This window comes from Neofelis nebulosa, chromosome 4, assembly GCF_028018385.1.
Source record: "Neofelis nebulosa isolate mNeoNeb1 chromosome 4, mNeoNeb1.pri, whole genome shotgun sequence".
Classification (NCBI taxonomy): Eukaryota; Metazoa; Chordata; class Mammalia; order Carnivora; family Felidae; genus Neofelis; species Neofelis nebulosa.
In genome coordinates this window covers 123692113-123713284 of record NC_080785.1, presented here as the reverse complement: position 1 = coordinate 123713284, position 21172 = coordinate 123692113, and the positions used below count along the sequence as shown (strand labels likewise).

General features: G+C 38.4%; 1 protein-coding gene across 1 annotated transcript; it reads left to right on the top strand.

The window, feature by feature from the left end:
- Nucleotides 1–1663: 1663 nt before the first annotated feature.
- Nucleotides 1664–2106, top strand: LOC131508455 (small ribosomal subunit protein eS26). Its single transcript, XM_058723498.1, has one exon. The coding sequence runs from the start codon at nucleotides 1685–1687 to the stop codon at nucleotides 2030–2032; it is 348 nt and encodes a 115-aa protein (XP_058579481.1). The 5' UTR covers nucleotides 1664–1684; the 3' UTR covers nucleotides 2033–2106.
- Nucleotides 2107–21172: the final 19066 nt, after the last annotated feature.

Genomic DNA, 21172 nt, shown 5'->3' with positions numbered 1-21172 from the left:
TATTCCCACCGGCAAAGAAAGAGAGTCCCTGTTGTTCCACATCCTCACCAGGATTTGGTATTGTCAGTGTTTTGGATTTTTGCCATGCTAATGGTGGTATCTCACTGTTTTAATTTACAATTCCCTAATGACATATTATGTCACATATCTTTTCATATGCTTATCTGCCAACTATAGATCTTCTTTGGTAAGGTGTCTGTTCAGATATTTTGCCCATTTTTCAAACAGATTCTTCATTCTCTTATTGCTGAGTTTCAAAATTCTCTGAATATTTTGAATTTAACAGTCCTTTATCATAAATGTCCTTTGCAAATATCTCCTCCCAGTCTGTGGCTTGTCTTCTCATTCTCTTGACAGTGACTTTGTAAAGCAAAAATGTTTTAATTTTAACACAGTCAAAATTATCACTTATTTCTTTAATAGACTGTACCTTTCATGTTGCATTTATAAAGTCATTGCCAAACCTGAGATCATCTAGATTTTCTCTTATGTCATCTCCCAGAAGTTTCATAGTTTTGCATTTATATGTAGGTCTATGGCCCATTTTGAGTTCATTTTTATGAAGGTTAAAAAAAGGGCTTTTAATTTTTATTTTGAACTCTTTGGTACTATTTTATTATTGTTCCCAATTTTATGTTTTAATTTTAGAAAAAGTGATGATTTTTTTCATTATTGCCCATGAACCTGATGATTCAACTTCTAAGCAATTTCCTAAGAAGATATTCGGAGGTTTGGGGAAAGAAGTTCATCCAACACCATTTATGATAATGAGATATTAGAAACAACCTAAGTATTATAAAATTGCAAGGATGGTTATATAATTATATTCAAATAATAGAATGCTATAAATCTATTTAAAATAAATTTTTACTTTCCTGAAAGGGATTATACTAAATGTTATCATTAGAATAAGAAATATGGATTATTTATGTTTATTCTTTATACTGTTTTATATGATGTGTGTTAGTTTTGTAATCAGAAAAGAATAAGATGTTCATAAAGCCCTCTCAAAATGAGATTTACAGTGACAAATTTTTCAGCACCCTGGACCAAAATAAAGATACGATGTTCTTTCCCACTGTTATCATGTGATAGATTTAAGTATCCAAAACACACATAAAAGTCCAATGCAGAAGTCAGTGGAAAGTAATTAATAGAATGTGGTTTATTAGGGAGATAATTCCAATGATTAGAAGGGGACTTGGGAGATAGGAAGGATAAAATGACAGAATTATAGTCAGGAACCAGAAAGGGATCTTCAGGTATCTCTGTGAAACATGGTATCTCAACAGAGAACAAAAGATCTTCAACTTCCGAAACCTGTGATATAAACTACATCCAGCCTATCCTGATATCTGTCATTTACCTTTATTGTGGGCAAGGGGCTACCAAATGGAATTCACTGATTCCTTGTTTCCAAACAATATGTCCACTTAGAGAAGAAAAAAGCTTGGCACTGGTAGACTAGGTTATGGATTGAAGTCTAAGGCCCAAGTTTAAGTCCCAGCTTAACTGCTTATTTAGGGCATGATGTGGGTAGGTCGTATAACCAATATGGGACAGTTATCTCATTTGTTAACTATATCAGCTCTGCCTCTATAGTAGAGCTATCGTGATGACCAAATGGGATCATATGAATGAGAGCTAAGAAATGTTAAACAGCTCTCAGGGTCTCGTTTCCAAGATGACCAAGAAAAGAAGGAACAATGGTCGTGCCAAAAAAGGCCGCGGCCACGTACAGCCTATTCGCTGCACCAACTGTGCCCGTTGCGTCCCCAAGGATAAGGCCATTAAGAAGTTCGTTATCCGGAACATAGTAGAGGCCGCCGCGGTCAGGGATATATCTGAAGCGAGTGTCTTCGACGCCTATGTGCTTCCCAAGCTGTATGTGAAACTGCATTACTGTGTGAGTTGTGCCATTCACAGCAAGGTAGTCAGGAATCGCTCTCGTGAAGCACGGAAGGACCGAACACCACCACCCAGATTTAGACCTGCCGGTGCTGCCCCACGACCTCCACCAAAGCCTATGTAAAGAGCTAAGTCCTTAAGGATTGAAGAAAAACTGTTCTCTGGAAAAATAAAATAAAACAGATTGTACTTTATAAATAGCAAAAAAAAAAAAAAAAGAAAGAAAGAAATGTTAAACAATTAATAATAAAATAATTCTCACCCTATCAATAATTGTTTGCCCTCCAATACTAATTCAGAAGATAAGAAATTAAATCCATGGTTGAAAGAGAAATTGACATATTGATCTGGCTGCTGTTCCATGTGTAGTGTAACTAAATCTGGATCCAAAAGGCAGGTCGACAGAGAACATTCTTTGGCTAAAGTTTATGTGTAGCTGTGCTTCCAAGATGGGCTACCAAACAAGTTCTCAAATGTACCACTAGCCATTCATATTGTTTTGCTTGATCTGGATCATTCATTTATTCATTGAAGGCAGATTATGTGCCAGGCACTGGAAACAAACAATAAGGAACACAAATCAGACAAAGCCCTGCCCACTTGGAGCTCATACCAGGATGGAGAAACAAATATTAATCACAGAATCACATATGAATGTATCATGAAAATTGTGATGACAATAAAAAGAAAGAATATTTAGTTGGAGGGGCTAAACAGAGACATCATTCCTGAGTTGAGATTTGAGATGACCCAGTGGGGACACAAGAGCCAAAGGATCAAGTAGAGGAATCAGAGTTACTAAAGTTCCTGTGGCCCAAAACAGTGATATTCAAGAAACCAAAAAGGGGACAGTATGTACAGAGCAAAGAGAGTGAAAATCAATGAAGTGTAAGATCAGAGTAAACAGGTAGGCTGTGTTAAGGATTTCTGCCATTATTCTGAGAGCAATGGGAGCCACTGAAAGCTACTAAGTAGAGAAGTGACAAAATCCATTTTGTGTTTTGAAAGACTGCTCTGACCATAATGTCCCAGGATGCCAGGTCACTGTGTATGAGATTCACATACAAGTTTGTTTTACACACAGAGTTAGGCACAGGGTCCTACAGTTGAAAATTTTCTATTTAAGTTCTAATTTCAAAGACCTCTGTATTTCCTTGACCCTATTTCTACAAGACAATATTGATGAGCACACACAAGAGATTCTTGATGATTCCTAACTTGATCAATACTGCCTCGGAGGAATTAATAAAATGTAATGAGTTTTTAGCCCCACGTTTCTCATCCTTTTCCAACATGGTATACCAGCAGGTTTTGGTTAACGAAAAGAAAGAAACAGATTAAAAGAAGAAGCAAAGGGGCCCAAGTCTGAAAAAACTGGAAAATTCTAGCAAGCAATGTGAATTTAAACGTCAACATCTAGAATGGAGTTCTTATCCATAGTGTTAAGATATACTAATATGTTAATCAACAGTGAGATAGCAAAAGTAACTGGATTCTAATAACAGCACAAGTAGTAATACACTGAAGTTAAGAGATGATCAACATGTTTGTGGACATCCTTATAATAACTTCAGTCTCACTCGTGTCCGTTCGGAAACGTTTTCTTGAACTAAAGAGAAAGGAGCTACTATAGGCTGGGACATTACACACACCCTTCATCTGTTCTGAAAACTCACTGTCCTCTCGTTACTAATATATAATTGGAAATTGAAACTATTTAAAAAATTATTGTACCACATGCTGTCAATAACTTATTTTTTTCTTATTTTCTCACATAGGCATAAATATTTAGTAATAAATCAAGTACAGATTAAGAAAGCATAAGTGGTACATGCACATTTACCTAGGGCAAATGTGAAGAGGCTGCCAAGAACAAATAATGGCACAAAAATTACAATTTCTAGGTCAAAAACCATGTGACAGTACAAGTGAACTTTGTAGTAATGCCAGTCACACAGATAACATAGTTAAAATCTTGAAATTATAAATCTTATAATCATCACAATAAAATAAAACATCTTATGTTTATTCTTTGATGATATATGCTTATTTCATTACCTTGTAGAGCATAACTCCTCTTCTAAAGTGAAGATAAAAATCAGATTAGTCATGTTAACTGATTTTCTTACGTAAATTATAATTTTGAGATTATAAAATCAGTAAACTGTATTACTGACATGCCAGAAAAATATCTTACTGAACGCCATGTGAAATGAATACAAATCGGTGGTACTATTTGCTTATATACTATGGATTTTATCGAACTCTGGGGTGTACTTGTAGAACAGTAATATACACGGGAATAACACTCATCTTGTGCATTCTATCAGTAAAAGTCTGATGTCCAGGGGCCTTGGCAAGACAAAGTAAAGTGGGTAGCCCAGATTAGAGAGACAGGAGATCAGCACAGGTGGGAAGGAGAAAGTTGGCATCAAAGAGCCACAGGGTCTGGCTTTTACCACAGTGTGGACAGCATTAGCATAAAGTGAGGGTACAGGGAACAAGAAGCAAGAACTTCAGTTAGAACAGAGGGAACACAGAAGTAGTGACACAGACACTGAGACTGACAAGAAACAGAATTCAGGCTCAAAGAAGCTAGTAATACAAGTCAGAGACCAAACCTTGAGAGCACAGAGTGCTGGACTTCAGCAGGAGCTGGAAGACATAGATCAAAAAAATTGACAGGAGGAACAGAGGGGTGATGACACTGACTGCAACCTTGATTGGCTAAGGGCAGGAGGACAAAGGTGTATACTGGTAGCCATGGAGGGGCATATACTTCTCGTGACTGGAAGGTTTAAACTTCTAACGTTTTATTTATTTTTGAGACAGAGAGAGACAGAGCATAAACAGGGGAGGGGCAGAGAGAGAAGGAGACACAGAATCGGAAGCAGGCTCCAGGCTCTGAGCCATCAGCCCAGAGCCCGACGTTGGGCTCGAACTCACGGACCGCGAGATCGTGACCTGAGCCGAAGTCGGACGTTTAACCGACCGAGCCACCCAGGCGCCCCTGGAAGGTTTAAACTTCTAAGAAAATCTGACCTAGAAACTCAAGAAAGCCCAGGGGAAACCTGCAATGAACAGAATATCAATTGGGAAAGATTCATTGTGTGACATGCTTCAGATAGAGGGATGAGGAACCACCACTGGGTTCAAATCTTGGCTTTCTTAACTGCAGCTCAAATTTAGGTCAGTTCTTCAATTTCTGTGTGCTTCAGTTTCCTTTCCTAAACAAGATAAGTAGGGCTAATAATTCCCATTTTTCAAGGCTGTTAAGGAGATTAGAGAACACAAGTGAAAGATAATGGATCTTGGCAAAATAAATACTCATTTCTGTACCTTCTCCCCTACATCTACCAATACCTATTACCTTTCATCAACTGGGCAGTAGTGCTGACTTCTGTTCCACATGGAACTTTACAAAGCTACAGTGGCCTTTTCTACATGCATTTGTTACTTCCTCCCTTGATTTTTTTGTGATGTTTCTTTCTATACATGTTGTCATGATTAAACAATATTCTTAGTCTTAGAAATAAGTGACTTTGCTTGAAATAATCTGTTCACTAGCTGAACAGTGTGTTATCCATGGAATAATGGAAAAAATTCACTGGTTTGCAATTCTTTTTGCCAAGGTAGCTTCAATGCTCAAAGTAGCTAATTGGCTCTAGGAGTCTTTTCTACCAAAATCACACCTCTCATTCAAATGACAGGCAAAAGAAGTAGCTGGATCATAATAATGTAAAATCCCTGCTGCTTCTAAACAAACTTAATTAAACTGCTCCATTTTTGTATAAAGAGCTTCAAATGCAGATAAGCATAACTCACTGAAAATGCCAATTTAATGACAGCATTGTCTAAACTGGTCCTGTTGGGAGCAGAACATTTCAGAGAAACATATAGAAAATGAAGGGATTAAAAAGAAGAAGAAGAAAGAAAAGTTAACTGTAAAGATGTTTAGATAGCAACCCTCTCTTATGTTTTAATAGTAAATACATCCCTTTCCCCATATATATCATGCTGAAACATCAAATCCAAAATCAGCTCTGCAAACTCCATGACCTCAATCAATTTTTGCCATAAACCTGATAAGTTAGCTAGCAATCATGGCAAATAAAAAACTACAAAGCATTACAATAACATAAATCCTGTATTTGCATTGTAATTCTTGATTGATTCAGTCATTCATTCAATTTAACAAATAGTTATTGCATGTCTACCACACATTTGTGGCATGTAACAAATTATGATTTTGCCCCTCAAATTAAAAGATAAAACAGGGGCACATGGGTGGCTCGGTCAGTTGAGCGTCCAACTTCAGCTTAGGTCACGATCTCATGGTTTGTGGGCTCCAGCCCCACATTGGGCTCTGTGCTGACAGCTCACAGTCTGGAGCCTGCTTCAGATTCTGTGTCTCCCTCTCTCTCTGCCTTTCCTTCACTTGCACTCTGTCTCTCAAAAACAAATAAACATTTAAAAAGATTTTTTAAAAAAGATAAAACATTGGGGCGCCTGGGTGGCGCAGTCGGTTGAGCGTCCGACTTCAGCCAGGTCACGATCTCGCGATCCGTGAGTTCGAGCCCCGCGTCAGGCTCTGGGCTGATGGCTCGGAGCCTGGAGCCTGTTTCCGATTCTGTGTCTCCCTCTCTCTCTGCCCCTCCCCCGTTCATGCTCTGTCTCTCTCTGTCCCAAAAATAAATAAAAAATGTTGGAAAAAAAAAAAAAAAAAGATAAAACATTAAAAAATGTTACTGCAAATGAAGAAAGAAAGATGGAAAACACAGCATTCTGAAAAGTCAAAAATTTTTAAATTCCTTTAACTACTCCAAGTGACAGTGTTTCTCTCTCATTCACAGTCTATTTCAAATCCCTAACTCCCATAAAAGTTAAATAATTCTGATAACTAATTTACTAAAGTCATGATCCTGTTCTTAGCAGAATTGTTTCTCTCGTTCTGAGGTAATTATTAGAACCTCTTCTATTCTGCCTCAGAGTGGAAACCAGTTCCTGATTTGCATTATTTTCATTGAATACATCTACCTTACTATGATAGAGAATCCTGTTAAAAATCCTTCTGCCAGACCCCACCACCTTTTGTTGTTTTGTCCACTGATGTAATTACATTTTCACATCTTTGGCCACAATTTGTATAATACCTGGTCTTGGTAAACGACCTTCTAACACAGGTATTCATTAGAAATTCCCACAGTCACTTGTCACTCCTTTTTAGTTGCCACTGTCATCTGAGCTTTTTGTTTTTCTGTTTCCCAATGTCTTTTATTTAAGCACTTTTTAAAGCTTTTTTTTTTTTCATTTTAGAGACAGATCACACAGGTGCAAGCAGGGATGGGAACAGGGAGAGGAAGAGAATTTCAAGCAAGCTCCATGCTCAGTGCAAAGCCCAATGCAGCTCTCGATCCCACAACCCTGGGATCACGACATGAGCTGAACTCACGAGTCGGATGCTCAACAGACTGAGCCAGGAGGCGCTCCTGTTTCCCAATGCTTTCTTTTTTTAATTTTATTTTATTTTTCATTTACATCCAAATTGGTTAGCATATAGTGCAACAACGATTCAGGAGTAGATTCCTTACTGCCCCTTACCCATTTAGCCCATCCCCCTCCCACACCCCCTCCAGTAACCCTCTGTTTGTTCTCCATATTTATGAGTCTCTTATTCTTTGTCCCCCTCCCTGTTTTTATATTATTGTTGTTTCCTGCCCTTATGTTCAACTGTTTTGTCTCTTAAAGTTCTCATATGAGTGAAGTCAAGTGATTTTTGTCTTTCTCTGACTAATTTCCCTCAGCATGATACCCTCTAGTTCCACGTAGTTGCAAATGGCAAGATTTCATTCTTTTTGATTGCCGAGTAATACTCCATTGTATATATATGCTACATTTTCTTTATCCATTCATCCATCAATGGACATTTGGGCTCTTTCCATACTTTGGCTATTGTGGATAGTCCTGCTATAAACATGGGGGGGGGGGTGCATGTGCCCCTTTGAAACAGCACACCTGTATCCCTTGGATAAATACTAGTAGTGCAATTGCTGGGTCACAGAGTAGTTCTATTTTTAGTTTTTTGAGGAACCTCCATACTGTTTTCCAGAGTGGCTGCACCAGCTTGCATTCCCACCAACAATGCAAAAGAGATCCTCTTTCTTCCCATCCTCACCAACATCTGTTGTTGCCTGAGTTGTTAATGTTAGCCATTCTGACAGGTGTAAAGTGGTATCTCATTGTGGTTTTGATTTGTATTTCCCTGATGATAGCGATGTTGAGCATTTTTTCATGTGTCAGTTGGCCATCTGGATGTGTTTGTTCTTTGAAGAAGTGTCTATTCATGTCTTTTGCCCATTTCATCACTGGATTGTTTTTTGGGTGTTGAGTTGGATAAGTTCTTTATAGATTTGGTATACTAACCCTTTACCTGATATGTCATTTGCAAATATCTTCTCCCATTCTGTTGGTTGCCTTTTAGTTTTGGTGATTGTTTCCTTCACTGTGCAGAAGCTTTTTATTTTGATGAGGTCCCAATAGTTCATTTTTGCTTTTGTTTCCCTTGCTTCTGGAGATGTGTTGAGTAAGAGACCCAATGCCTTTTAATTGAAGATATTTCACAAGTCTCTAAGAGATGTGGTTATGTTGCCAGCTTTAGACAGCAGCCCCCAAATCTTGACATTTTCATAACTCTTTATGACATGAGAATAAGGACAAACACAACAGTAATCAAAGGAAGTACAGCACTAATTCTATAGATCACAGACCCACTGTTTTTTTTTAATTACATATTTTTTAACACACATTTCATCTTTGGTTAAGTTCAACCAATTTTTTCAGGGCTAATGAGTCCCTAGAAGCTAATGAGCTTTAAATACATATCACATACATTGATTTCAGGCCATGTCTATGAATTGACTCTGTGTTTTAAGCATGAACTTCCATCCTGCTACTGAAATGGATCCTATGTAAATAGTAAAACAATAAAAAGTACATGGCACAAAGACAAATATTCTGCACTGCCCCATTGCCTAGATGTTGAAAACAATGAGTCATCAGCAGAAGTGGCACCAGAATCAAGGCCAACTAATTAATTCACTGTGCAACATTCATTGCATGAAAGATACAGCACTTAGGAACATGTGTTCTACAATTTCCACATTTGGCCCAGTCTCCTCTGAGCTAATATGTCCTTGATGTTCCCCACAATGAGAAAATCCATTAATTCAACTCTTCAACTCTATGTTAGACTAAAATCAGCAGACCCCAAAACACCAATAAAGATTTCTAGGTAAAGCTATATTAAATTCAATATTAGGTTGTAAAATTAGAATTCAGGATTTGGGAAAGTGGAGATGTTCACTACTTACTACATTAATCATCCAGGAAATCTGATTATAATCTACATTAAACAGGCAGAGGAGGATGAGATGGGTGAGAAACCTAGATGGAGCTCTGAAATGCTAACTGTGGGAGAGGACTGGCTTAGATTTGTTGTAGGCAAAGCAAGACATGAATTGGAGAGAGCAGCCAACAATCAGACTAAAATTAAAAGTGCACGATTCAACATAGAGGGAGTACATCAAGAACAGAAAAGCAGTGGCCCACTAGACCTAGAAAAGCATCAAGCTGAATTTAGTGACCCAAACAAGTCACCACAAGACTTATTGATTCAGAAACCAAGACTCTGATGAAGTGCAAAGAGTACGTGGAATCAGAATGCCTCAGTTCCAGTCTAGAATTGAAATTCTTGACACACGTGTGCTTGGGATAGCCTCTTGATCCCTCTGAGTCTTAATCCCCTCATACAAAAAGGGAATTTTAAAAAGCTACCTTGACAAGTTGTGGAAGGTATTCAGTATTTCATCAGAAAATGGTCTGTAAGATGCAAATTGACACACATATGTGAACTGTGGTGGTGGCATTATTATGGCTCTTGATTTTAGCAATATTGACTTGATGGGCTAACATTTCGAATATTGTCTGCTACATTTTCATCCTGTCTAAATTTTGTTGACCTTGTGATCCTCTAGCCACTGAGGCTAAACATCCACAGCTGGAGGGCAGAAAATAAAGAAGTCATTGCCCAACCTTGACTTTTTTAAGTAATAAAAAATGTAACAGTCATGAATGCAATAGGTATCAGCTGTAAGAGCCATATAATAAGGAAGGGGGAAAAAAGGTTTTCGAAGTCACAGAAGCTTCTCTTTATATTAAAAACCAGACATTGACTAAATCAAGGCATCTGGTTTTTTCCTGTAAGCAATAGAGTAAGAAACATATAGGACACAATGCAAGAGGAACCTTCCACTACAAAAGAAAGCCTTCAAAACCATTCAAAAGCTTAATTAAGGAGGTGAGAGAAACAAAAGAGCATTAGGTTTAAGTGAAGGCTTCTTTCACATCCTCCCACACATCCCCATAGACCTGGGGTTTCATTCCCGGAATGGGAGAATGGGTAGTTGAAATATCCTTCCTGGGAAGCCTGAGTGGCTCAGTCAGTTAAGCTTCTGACTCTTGATTTCAGTTCAGCTTGTGATCTCACAGTTGAAACTGAGCCCCAAATCCAGCTCTGCACTGGGTGTGGAGCCTGCTTGAGATTCTCGCTCGCTCTCTCTCTCTCTCTCTCTCTGTCAATCTCTCCCAAAAATCAACCAACCAACAACAACAAAAAAACATTTTTGGGGCGCCTAGTGGCTCAGTTAAGCGTCTGACTTCGGCTCAGGTCATTATCTTATTGTTCATGAGTTTGACCCCCACATCAGGCTCTGTGCTGGCAGCTCACAGCCTGGAGCCTGCTTCAGATTCTGTGTCTCCCTCTCTCTCTGCACCTCTCCTGCTTGCACTCTGTCTCTCTCTCTCTCCAAAAATAAATAAACATTAAAAAAAATGTTTAAAAACACACATTTTTTCCCTCACCTACACTTTGAGTATGTAAGCGTAGCAGGGACTTTCTTCCTGCTTCCACCTGGACTCCTGGGACAAGGCAAACTTTCAGAATATATTCCACCAAAAGCAAGGGTGTAGTAGAGAAAAATGGCTATAGACAGAGGGAGAGAAGGTACATGCAGAGAAAAGGTCTGTGAGAGCAACACAGTCCCAGAGCCTACATGTGGTATGGAGGAAAACCAGAAGCACCCAACTGCCCCTCTGGGGCCTGCAGACTTGCTGAGAGGATCAAGGGATTCAAAGAGGCTTGACATAGAGTTGAGACACAGATAGCATTTACATGAGCTTTTGTCTCCTTCTCCTAGTTTCTTCTCTTCTCCTTGGGCTACATAAGTGTCATCTGTGGACAAACAAATCCCCTAAAAAGTCAACAAAAAAGTAGCAAATAATAATTCTGCAGCCATTTTTGGATTCCCCTTCTAATGTGCAGGCACATGCACATGCATGCATGCACGCGCACACACACACACACACTCCCACACATGCACACACACACTGTGAGCTGTTGAAAAACATTTGTACAACCTGCCCACATTATCTTTATCATAAAATAAAAGTAAATAAATAAAGTAATCCCTAAATATATTCACACTTAGGAAACTACTGAACTTTCAAATATTGAAAAATAAAACCCTGAGTGGCAAGAGTAGGGAATGAACACAGCCAAGCTCATTACCAGCCTGCCTTTTTGCCTTTTTTTTTTACAGATACAATGAACTCAGAGGTCTCAGGAAGAGAATGAAAACTAGGAAAATTGAAAGTTACAACCTCAAGCAGTTTCCATCAAACCACTTTCTTCCCAATTTGTTATATACACCCAGCCTACCCCTTCAATGGAGGAGAAAATCTGTTTTTTCATCAGATACAGTGGAAACCATAGCAAAGCAAGGAAGTCTACTTCCAAGAGGAAAAACTGCAAATTGCCTGATTTGGTGAATAGTCAGGCACTCAGCAGACAATCTCAAATTGCACTCCTGTATCTTTATATTTAAACACAAAAATGCACCCTAAAACAGAAGTGTTCATAGTACAATCTTATCTAAAATGCCAACTTTTCCACTGACTCATTGCACTTCTGAAATCATAATTTGGGAACATTTGATTTAGATCATGTGACTTTCAAAGTAATTCATCACCAATTAGACTTTATTTGTACTTTTTCAGAAAGGTTTTCAATTTTTTAAAAATCCAGCTAAGGGGCGCCTGGGTGGCTCTGTCGGTTGAGCGGCCGACTTCGGCTCAGGTCATGATCTCGCGGTCCGTGAGTTCGAGCCCCGCGTCGGGCTCTGTGCTGACAGCTCAGAGCCTGGAGCCTGTTTCGGATTCTGTCTCCCTCTCTCTGACCCTCCCCCATTCATGCTTTGTCTCTCTCTGTCTCAAAAATAAATAAACGTTAAAAAAAATTTTTTTTTTAAAAAATCCAGCTAACTTTTATATGTCCCATGAGTTGTAGTGTGAAAAAAGAAAAAAAAAGGCACCGTTAAAAAGTTTTTAAGACATAAGTTCAATTTATGTAACTAATTTATGGTTTGCTTTCCATCTCTTACATTCTCTTCAAAATGGGATCACAGGTTGAGGACGAGTCTTGCCTATCTCTAGCAAAATTTCTTTATATTATTCCCATATTTTCTTAATTTAAATTAATATCACCATGTTTGACCTATATAGTACTAAGGCAAAAAGCTTTCCGGAAATCTGCAGTTATTTAAAATGGTATGACCATTTAACGTCACATGAAAATATCAGATATGAGTTATTTACATGTTCCTGCCTTTTCAACAAAGTAATATTTGGATTAGATGTGGGATATGTGACTTTTTTGGACTATGGACTGGGTTTTCTTTTATTTTTTTTCAATCAACAAATCTCAGCACCCTACCTTTTGTTTATAAATGACTCTGAATAATCTAGGAAGGGAATTTCAAGTCTCAAAATATCAAGCAATGAATAATTTTCCATTCAACTCTCTTGCCTAGAGCTTCATAGTGGTAGCACTAAACCTAGTGGCATAAGGATGTTCTTTAAATAAATAATTTCCAGTACATTTTTTCAGATTATACAAGTATCACTTGCACTTAGGACAGCTGGAAAACGTTTTCAAAAAGAAGGCTATCAAAACAACCTATGATATACTACCTAGAAACAAAGAATTATCACCTATTTCCTTATTTCTTTTTTTACAAAAAGAAGGAAGTCAAAAATACTGAAAACCTTGAGAGGCCTGAGTGGCTCAGTTAGTTAAGTGTCTGACTCTTGATTTAAGCACAGGTCATGATCTTGTGGATCATGAGAATGAGCCCTGAGTGTGGCTGTGCACTGACATAGCAGAACCTGCTTATGATTCTCTCTCTCCCTCTCTCTCTGCCCCTCCCCTACTCATGTACACATTCTCTCTCTCCACCCCTCAAAATAAACAAACATTAAAATAAATATTGAAAACCTCAATTAACTGTCTTGCTCAAAAGAATGGGTATAGTTGTAATGAGTTGGAAAATTTTCTCAAATGCCATATGTATTGTTTTTGAAATCAGGAAAAAAAGATAAAATACAGTAATCTGTTTTCTAGCTCAATAATTAATAAACAAAGCATAATTAATGACTCAGGTACTCCTAGTACTCCTAGTCATCAGGGTAAAGTCAATTTTATAGTAAGGATGAAGTTACAGAAGGGATAAGAATATCCCCTTCTTAGGGATACAGAAGCTTGAAAATTCAAATGTTTATACAGGGACCAAGCAGATAATATAAATAAGCAACTACAAAAATCCTGCCAAGGGGGCGCCTGGGTGGCTCAGTCAGTTAGGCATCTGAGTTTGGCTCAGATCATGATCTCAGATTTGTGAGTTTGAGTTCCACAGCAGGTTTTGCGCTGACAGCTCAGAGCCTGGAGCTTGGTTCAGATTCTGTGTCTCCCTCTCTCTCTATCCCTACCCAGCTCATGCTCTGTCTTTCCCTCCTTCAAAAATAAATAAACATTTTTTAAAAATCCCATCAGGACGGCAATTGGTAGACACTCCCTAGTGTTATTAAATTCTCCTTTTTGTTGTTTTTGTTGTTTCTTCAAGAGAAACCAGATATTTGTGTGCTTATGTGACATCTCCCAATTTAAAATTTTTCAGTTAAGCAAACATTTTTAAAATAAGTCGGCCAATCTGAATGACTATAAGCCTAACTTGGCCTATCAATTACCAGCGTGCAGCCCTGCTTATCAAAGACTGAGTTGAATCTGAGTTAATTCTAGACCATATTCTTGATTTACGAAACACTACTGGAAAAAAAGTAAGCTTCCATACAGTATTGAAAGGGACTTTCAGAAGGCAGATGAATAACACACCACCCGTCAAAGATGTCCATACCCTAATCCCCACAACCTGTGAATATGTTACCTTGCACAACGAAAGGGACTCTGCAGCTATGATTAAGGTTAAGGACCCTGAGAGGGGGGATTATCCTGGATCATCAACCTGGTGGGCTCAACCTAATCAGACCAGTTCTTTAAAATACGTGAGTAAGGCAGAAGAGTAGATCAGAGAGATATGATATGAGGACTTGATCTGCTATTGCTGACTCTGAAGATGGAAGAAAGGAGTCATAAGCCAAGGAACACAGTGGCCTCTAGAAAGGCAAGGTAACAGATTCTTCCCTGGAGCCTACAGGAGAAAAAACAAGAAGAAAAAACTAGTAACATCCCTGCTGACAGCTTGATTTTAGCCCAATGAGATTCATATTGGGCTCCTGGCCTACAAAACTGTGAGGTAATACATTCATATTGTTTAAGCCACTAAGTTTTTGATCATTTATTATGGCAGCAAAAGGAAACTAATACAGTGATCCTAGTTTGACATTTTACAGATTGGAACACTAGGGTCCACAGACAAAGCCAGGAGAAAAATACGTTTCAACATTCCCGGGCCAGTGATATTCCCACTTTACCAGCCCATGTTGATTGCTTTTGTGTTTGCCTTTATGTGATTTTCTCATAAGGGAAGAGCTATTAACTTGCAAAAAAATGGAGGAATGGATGGGGAGAGAGGAGGGAGGGAGGAAGTGAGGGAGGGAGAGAGGGAGAGAGAGACAGACAGAAGGAGCTGGGGAGAGGGAAAGAGAAACACTCTAACTAGGACTTACTAGAGTAGTAACATTTGGTTTGGGATTCACAGCTAGATAAGAGGACAAATAAGTAGAGGGAAGAAAGAGATGTATTAAGATTAAAAATGCAAAGCTGCTACAATTATAATCAGTCTACCTTTTTATTATTACTTAAAATGCCTGCCTCTAATCCTTAGCTGTCTAACCAGTTTGGAATTTGCAGAAATTTAAACAGGCTGGGCATGGATTGCACGTCCTGCTGTCTGTGAAGGATTTGTAAGGATCTGTTAGCCCAGGATTATGCACATTTTCTGTTGGCTTAGGTGTCAACCATCTGCAATATAACTAAAGCTGTGATATGCCTGCCGAGATCATGATTGCAATCACAGCTCAACAGCAAGAGCAATGCCAGAGTCAGCAGCGTGAAGGACATCAGAGCGCAAGCTTGCTTGGAAAATCTGTCCACTTTCACTCTGTTCCCCCTTCCAGTGTGTAGTAGAAGAACCACCTTGGTGCCACATATACACTTCTCCCAAAGGCCCCACAATTAGTGTCTGTGCTGCTGGCACCTGAGCACTAATACGGAGAGACAGGTGGAAAGGACAGGAGATGCTTCTGCTCTTTGGTCCTAAAAGTACACAATAAGTCCACAAATAAGGCTGTCCTTGATGTTCATTTTAGGCAGATTCGATCAAGAAAAATATTCGGGATAAGAACAAAAGGGAGAAAACCAAGCATATGACATGATCTGCACTTCTTTTTCTCAAAATGGCCAAAATTGACCACATCTCCAATCCTCTCTCTGTACACTCAGAGCTGTTGTAACCAAAAGCATGTCTGTGCCTTGTCTCACCCCAGGGATACAGTTGAAAGGTGGGGTGGCTGCCCACCTTTTCTAAAAGCTGACCTCAAGGGTACCTAGAAATGCCCCTTCCTTGGCCAGGTAGGCTGAAGCACACTGCTCAGCAGAACCCCCAGAGCATGAAGGAGAGAGCTGAGCCCAATCCAAACCCATTCTTCAAAGCTCATTAAAAATGCCATCTCTAACATTATGACTTCCCCAACCTTTTCAGTTCCCATGAACAGGCTTCTTCCTTTGAGTTTGAACCCTAACACCTAGAGTATTTCTTTAATTGCATTCATCAGTAACAGAAACACAGTTCAAAATAGCCAAAGGAAATTATCTATCTATCCTTACCTATCTATCTATCCTTATTATCTATCTATTCTTATTATCTATTCTTATCTATCTACTCTTACCTATCCATTCTTATCTATCTATTTTTATCTATCTATTCTTATCTATCTATTGTTTATCTATCTATCTAACTATCTATCTGGGCAGACATAACTAAAAGAAAATCCAGAGTATAATGCCAATTTCTAGCATGGCTGGTACTTAGTCAAGATCATCGGTAATCTCTCTCTGGCTCTTGGTTCTGCTTTTTCTGCCAGATGGCTTCATTCTTACCTAAGTGATAGCAAAATGGCTACCAGCAGCATTAGGCTTATATTCTATTTTCTCAGCAACCTCAGTAGAAATGCTTCTTTTCTAAAAGTTCTAGCAAAAGTCACAGAATTGAATCTGTGGTTCTGAATGGCTGACCCGGCATGAACACCTGCCCATCTCTAAGCCAAACATCATAGGCAGGATAATGCAACTGTTGAGTTGGCTAGTCAGGATCCTTCGAGATGTAGCGTAAGTCAGTTCTATACTAACTCCATGGCCCAAGAGTAGTTTGTTTCTCCGGGGAAAATCAGAGTACTACATAAGGAAAAAAAACAAAACAAAAACAAAAACAAAAAACAATGAATGCCAGGCTGGCAAAACCACACAAATCCAACTTTGCCCTAATTCCTGGCGAGAGTGATAGCAGTAGTTCTATGAGAGGAAAGGACTCATGGGTATGTTTTCTCTCTGTTTCTAAACTTTCCATAATGTTATTATATTGTCTTTATCATTTAATTGAAGGTGGAAGGCATGGAATAAAAGGAAAGAAAGGCATTGTTAAGTTTTACATAAACGTAGATATGATAATATAAAGGTCAAGGCTTTCCTTCAGAATAGAAGAATCTCCCATTTGTAATAGATATTATCCTTTTCAAAGTGTCTCCTTGTATATTATCTCATTTGATCAGGTTTAAATGATTAAATAAGACAAATGGCATCATGAACTTATTTTCCAAATGATTTATGTTTCACCAAAATGTGTTTCTCTGAAAACAAGAGCATGACTCTGAGACCCTTGGATAGCTCAGTCAGTTAAGCCTCTAACTCTGAGCCTATAACTTTGGCTCAGGTCATGATCCCAGGGTCATGGGATCGAGCTCTACACTGGGCTCCAGCTGAGCATGGAGCCTGCTTACAATTTTTTATATCTCTCCCTCTGCCCCTCTCCTGCTCACACATTCTCTCTCTCTCTCTCTTTAATAATAATAATTTAAAAAAAAAAACATGACTCCAAAATAACTCAAGGAAAAGGTCTGTGATGTTTTTTAAAGAAAAAAATAATTCAACTGGTTCCAAACTCTGTGGGAAGAGATCTAGATTCCCCAGCCTAAGACCCTCCTGGCTCCTGCTCCAACATATCTCTTTAGTTTTGTCTCCTAGTACACACAGCCATGTACCCGACACTCATTAATAATGGTCTGTTTCTACTCCAGCAACCCATCAAGCATTCTTAAGGCTCCTGTCTTTTTCCACTCAGTTCACTGACTAGGAAATGCCCCTAGCCTCCTCTTGGCCTATAAAGTCTTTTCATCTTTAAAGCCCTACATAAATACCACATTTTCTAGGGAGCACTCCCTGATCCCCTTTTAAGTACTCGGAGCTCTCAAAGGACACTATGAATACTCCTCTGTGATCTTCATTTCAGTCTGCTTTATATTACAGTAAGCACTATAAGTAGGCAAGGCTGTGTCATTTTCTACAGTGTCACTTTACCATACTGAAGATTGCAAATGAACTGCTTGTTTTATTTTATTTTATTTTATTTATTAAATCACTGCATGATAGGAGACCAAAAGAAAAGAATAGAGAGTTGTTCCTCCAAAATCTCCAGAGAGGAAAAATATATAGCAAATCTTTAGTATTATGTATATAACATTTTCTAGGTAAGTCTAACATTTTATTCCCTTCTCCTAGTGGCAAAATACAAGAAGAAAAGAGTTATGAACTCCACTAAATAGGGGGGAAAATGTCTAAAAATGAAAGGGAGCTCTCCTCACTACGATCAGACTTCAGCAATCATCTGAAAGAGAGGCGAGTTAAAAATAAAACTCTCACCCAAAAGGCAGCCAGGATACAACCCAGTTGCTTACGCTGAGCCAGCATCTTTCCAGAGCCACTTCCCAGGTGGTTAAATACAGCCATGCAGTCCTCTGGGCCAGAGCCTGAGCTAATTAGGGAGTCTCTGGAAAGGAATACAAGGACTTTTAATAAAAGAGCCACCACAAGCCACTGCATTGGTATTATACCTCTTCAAAATGCCAGTCCCTTTCTTACCATCAAGCATCACCACACTAACAAACACAGGAAAGGGGAGTTTGGGATGACAATAATTCTCTGAGTCATAAATGTTTCTGTGATCTACAGCATCAGAAACCTTTTTTATGGAAAAACAGCAGGGAAAGGCACACACTTTACTTTTCTATAGATATGACTTCTAAACGTCTAACTTGGCTGTCTTTGACTCTTTAAAGTGCTTTTTTTTTTTTTAGAGAAATAACATCCCATTTAGGTTTTCCATAAAGCTTATTAGTTTAAATGATAAAACAGATAGTATTATAAAGTACATCATTGGAAAGTAGGCTCATTGTAAATGTCAGGGAAAGACAGCCCTGACTCTCTCAGAGTATAAAAGTGATGCTTAACCAAATCAGATGTCATTACAGGAGCAATTTCTAACAAATCTGAATCCAGCTCTCATCAGTTAACATATAGGACAAAACTGTGCCCTCTGTACATGGTAAGAACAGGGAGAGCCATGGTTGTGTTAATATGTTTGTTATTTTTGTTTGTTTTTTTTTTTTTAATTTTTTTTCAACGTTTTTTATTTATTTTTGGGACAGAGAGAGACAGAGCATGAACGGGGGAGGGGCAGAGAGAGAGGGAGACACAGAATCAGAAACAGGCTCCAGGCTCCGAGCCATCGGCCCAGAGCCCGACGCGGGGCTCGAACTCACGGACCGCGAGATCGTGACCTGGCTGAAGTCGGACGCTTAACCGACTGCGCCACCCAGGCGCCCCAATATGTTTGTTATTTTTGAATTATTGCTTGTGTTTTCAGAGAATCTCAAGGTTGATTACCATAAAGATCATCTTGTCAAACCTTGAATCCAAACACCATAAAACTCGTGGAACACATTACTCTTCCTTTAAAATTCCTTTAGTCATTTATAAGTGACTTCAAGTGTGGTTTGTCCACTTTTCTTTTGGCAATAATGATTATGATTCCTCATAATAAATAATACTCTATAGCTTACAATACACTTTTTCACAAATAATACTATCTAAATTCTCACAGCAGTATCTCTGTTAATTGCCCCCAAGCTTACCTAACTAGCCCCTGCAAATAATAAGACAGATATTATGTATCTTCCCAATTTATTTTTAAATACTAAAATATGATTTTTTAAAGAAGCAAAGAACTATAGAATCACATTTCAGAAATGTGAGTGCTTAATTAGTTCATTTTTAGCAATACACATTTACCAAAGTATATAAACCAATGCATTGGAACTATGGCATTCCAAATTTCCAAACCTTAAATGCAGAAATATAACTTTAATTTAGTTTACTCATAAATTATAATTAAAGGATTTTTAGTAAATATATGCAAATATAAGGCAATTTCAGCAAAAGTGCCATATTTCAAATTATTTGGTATATGCACAAGATAGGGCAGCACTAACAGGAAAGAGAGCCTTAATAAAGTCCATAAAGGAAAGGAAGAATGAATGGGTAAAGTAGTCATCCTGATAATCAAAAATTCAAGTTTCCCAAAGCCCAGCAGTCATGGCCAAACACAAAACAGGTAAATTCCTTATGTGGAATAATGTTGGAAGTCATGAAGAAGCTAACAAACACTCCATGAGACTGTTCCATTTGACTAATTAATTTGACTAATTAATTCCACCAGAGATGCATCCCTTCTGTTTGAGGATTTGGCCCTGTTAGATTTCCATTCTTTGCATGATGTAGTAGGAAATGTAGGGTGTATAATACAAGCTGCTCTTGGTTATCTATACTCCGTGTAACTGGCAGTCTCAAAGAGGGAAATTTTGAAGGTGAAGAGTTGATAATTATATAATGAGTGAGTGTTATGTGCTAAGCATTTTAGAGCTACCATCTCATTTAATCCTCACATCAATGCTATGAGTTAGGTATTCTTAACCACATTTTATATATAAGGAAACCAAGGCTCAGATAAGTTAGATGATTTACCCAAGGCTCAGGGGGAACAAATGAGAACCTATGGTCAGAGCTGGACCATTAGGAAAGATAAAGAGATGCAAAACTGATACTAAGTCAATGGCTTTGGGTTCCTTAAAAAGAAACCTCAGTACCAAAAGCACTGTTGAAGCATGACTGACTCTTCGGGTGATTAAGTGGCCTCCGGTCTGAATCTAGAAGAAAACAAACAGGAAGACCAACAGAGAAAATATCTTTCTCTTCTCTTTTCTTTCCTCTCCCATCCCTCACCTTACTCCCTTCCTCCTCACCCACACACTCTCTCACACACACACACCACTTAAATTCAAAGCACACTGATAAAGAGATAGAAAACTTAAATCACCTAATAAGCAATGCATGTATAATTACACCTCCTAATTCTTTAGGATTCTGCCACAACAAGGGTACATATTTACAGAGACAAAAGGAATCGAGTGTAAGGGGAATTTTAATTTGTGGCAAGAAGGTCATCAAAAAAATAAATGGCACTGAACTTTGCCTCAGATTTGAACAAAGGACAACCAGCATGTGGGATACTCCCTAAATATAACTGGAATTAAAACTTAATCGGGTCTGGTAGCAGAGCACTTCCTGGTTTTGCCAAGTAAAGATGTTAGATAATTTAATATTGATATTAACAAAGATAAAGGGAATAGTTATTTGATTTTCATCATGTTAAGAACTTCCCTAGAGGGTTTTATATTCTTAAACTGTAGGATTTCACCCAGAAGAGTTTTGGACACCACAGAATAAAACAAGGTCATGAAAGAT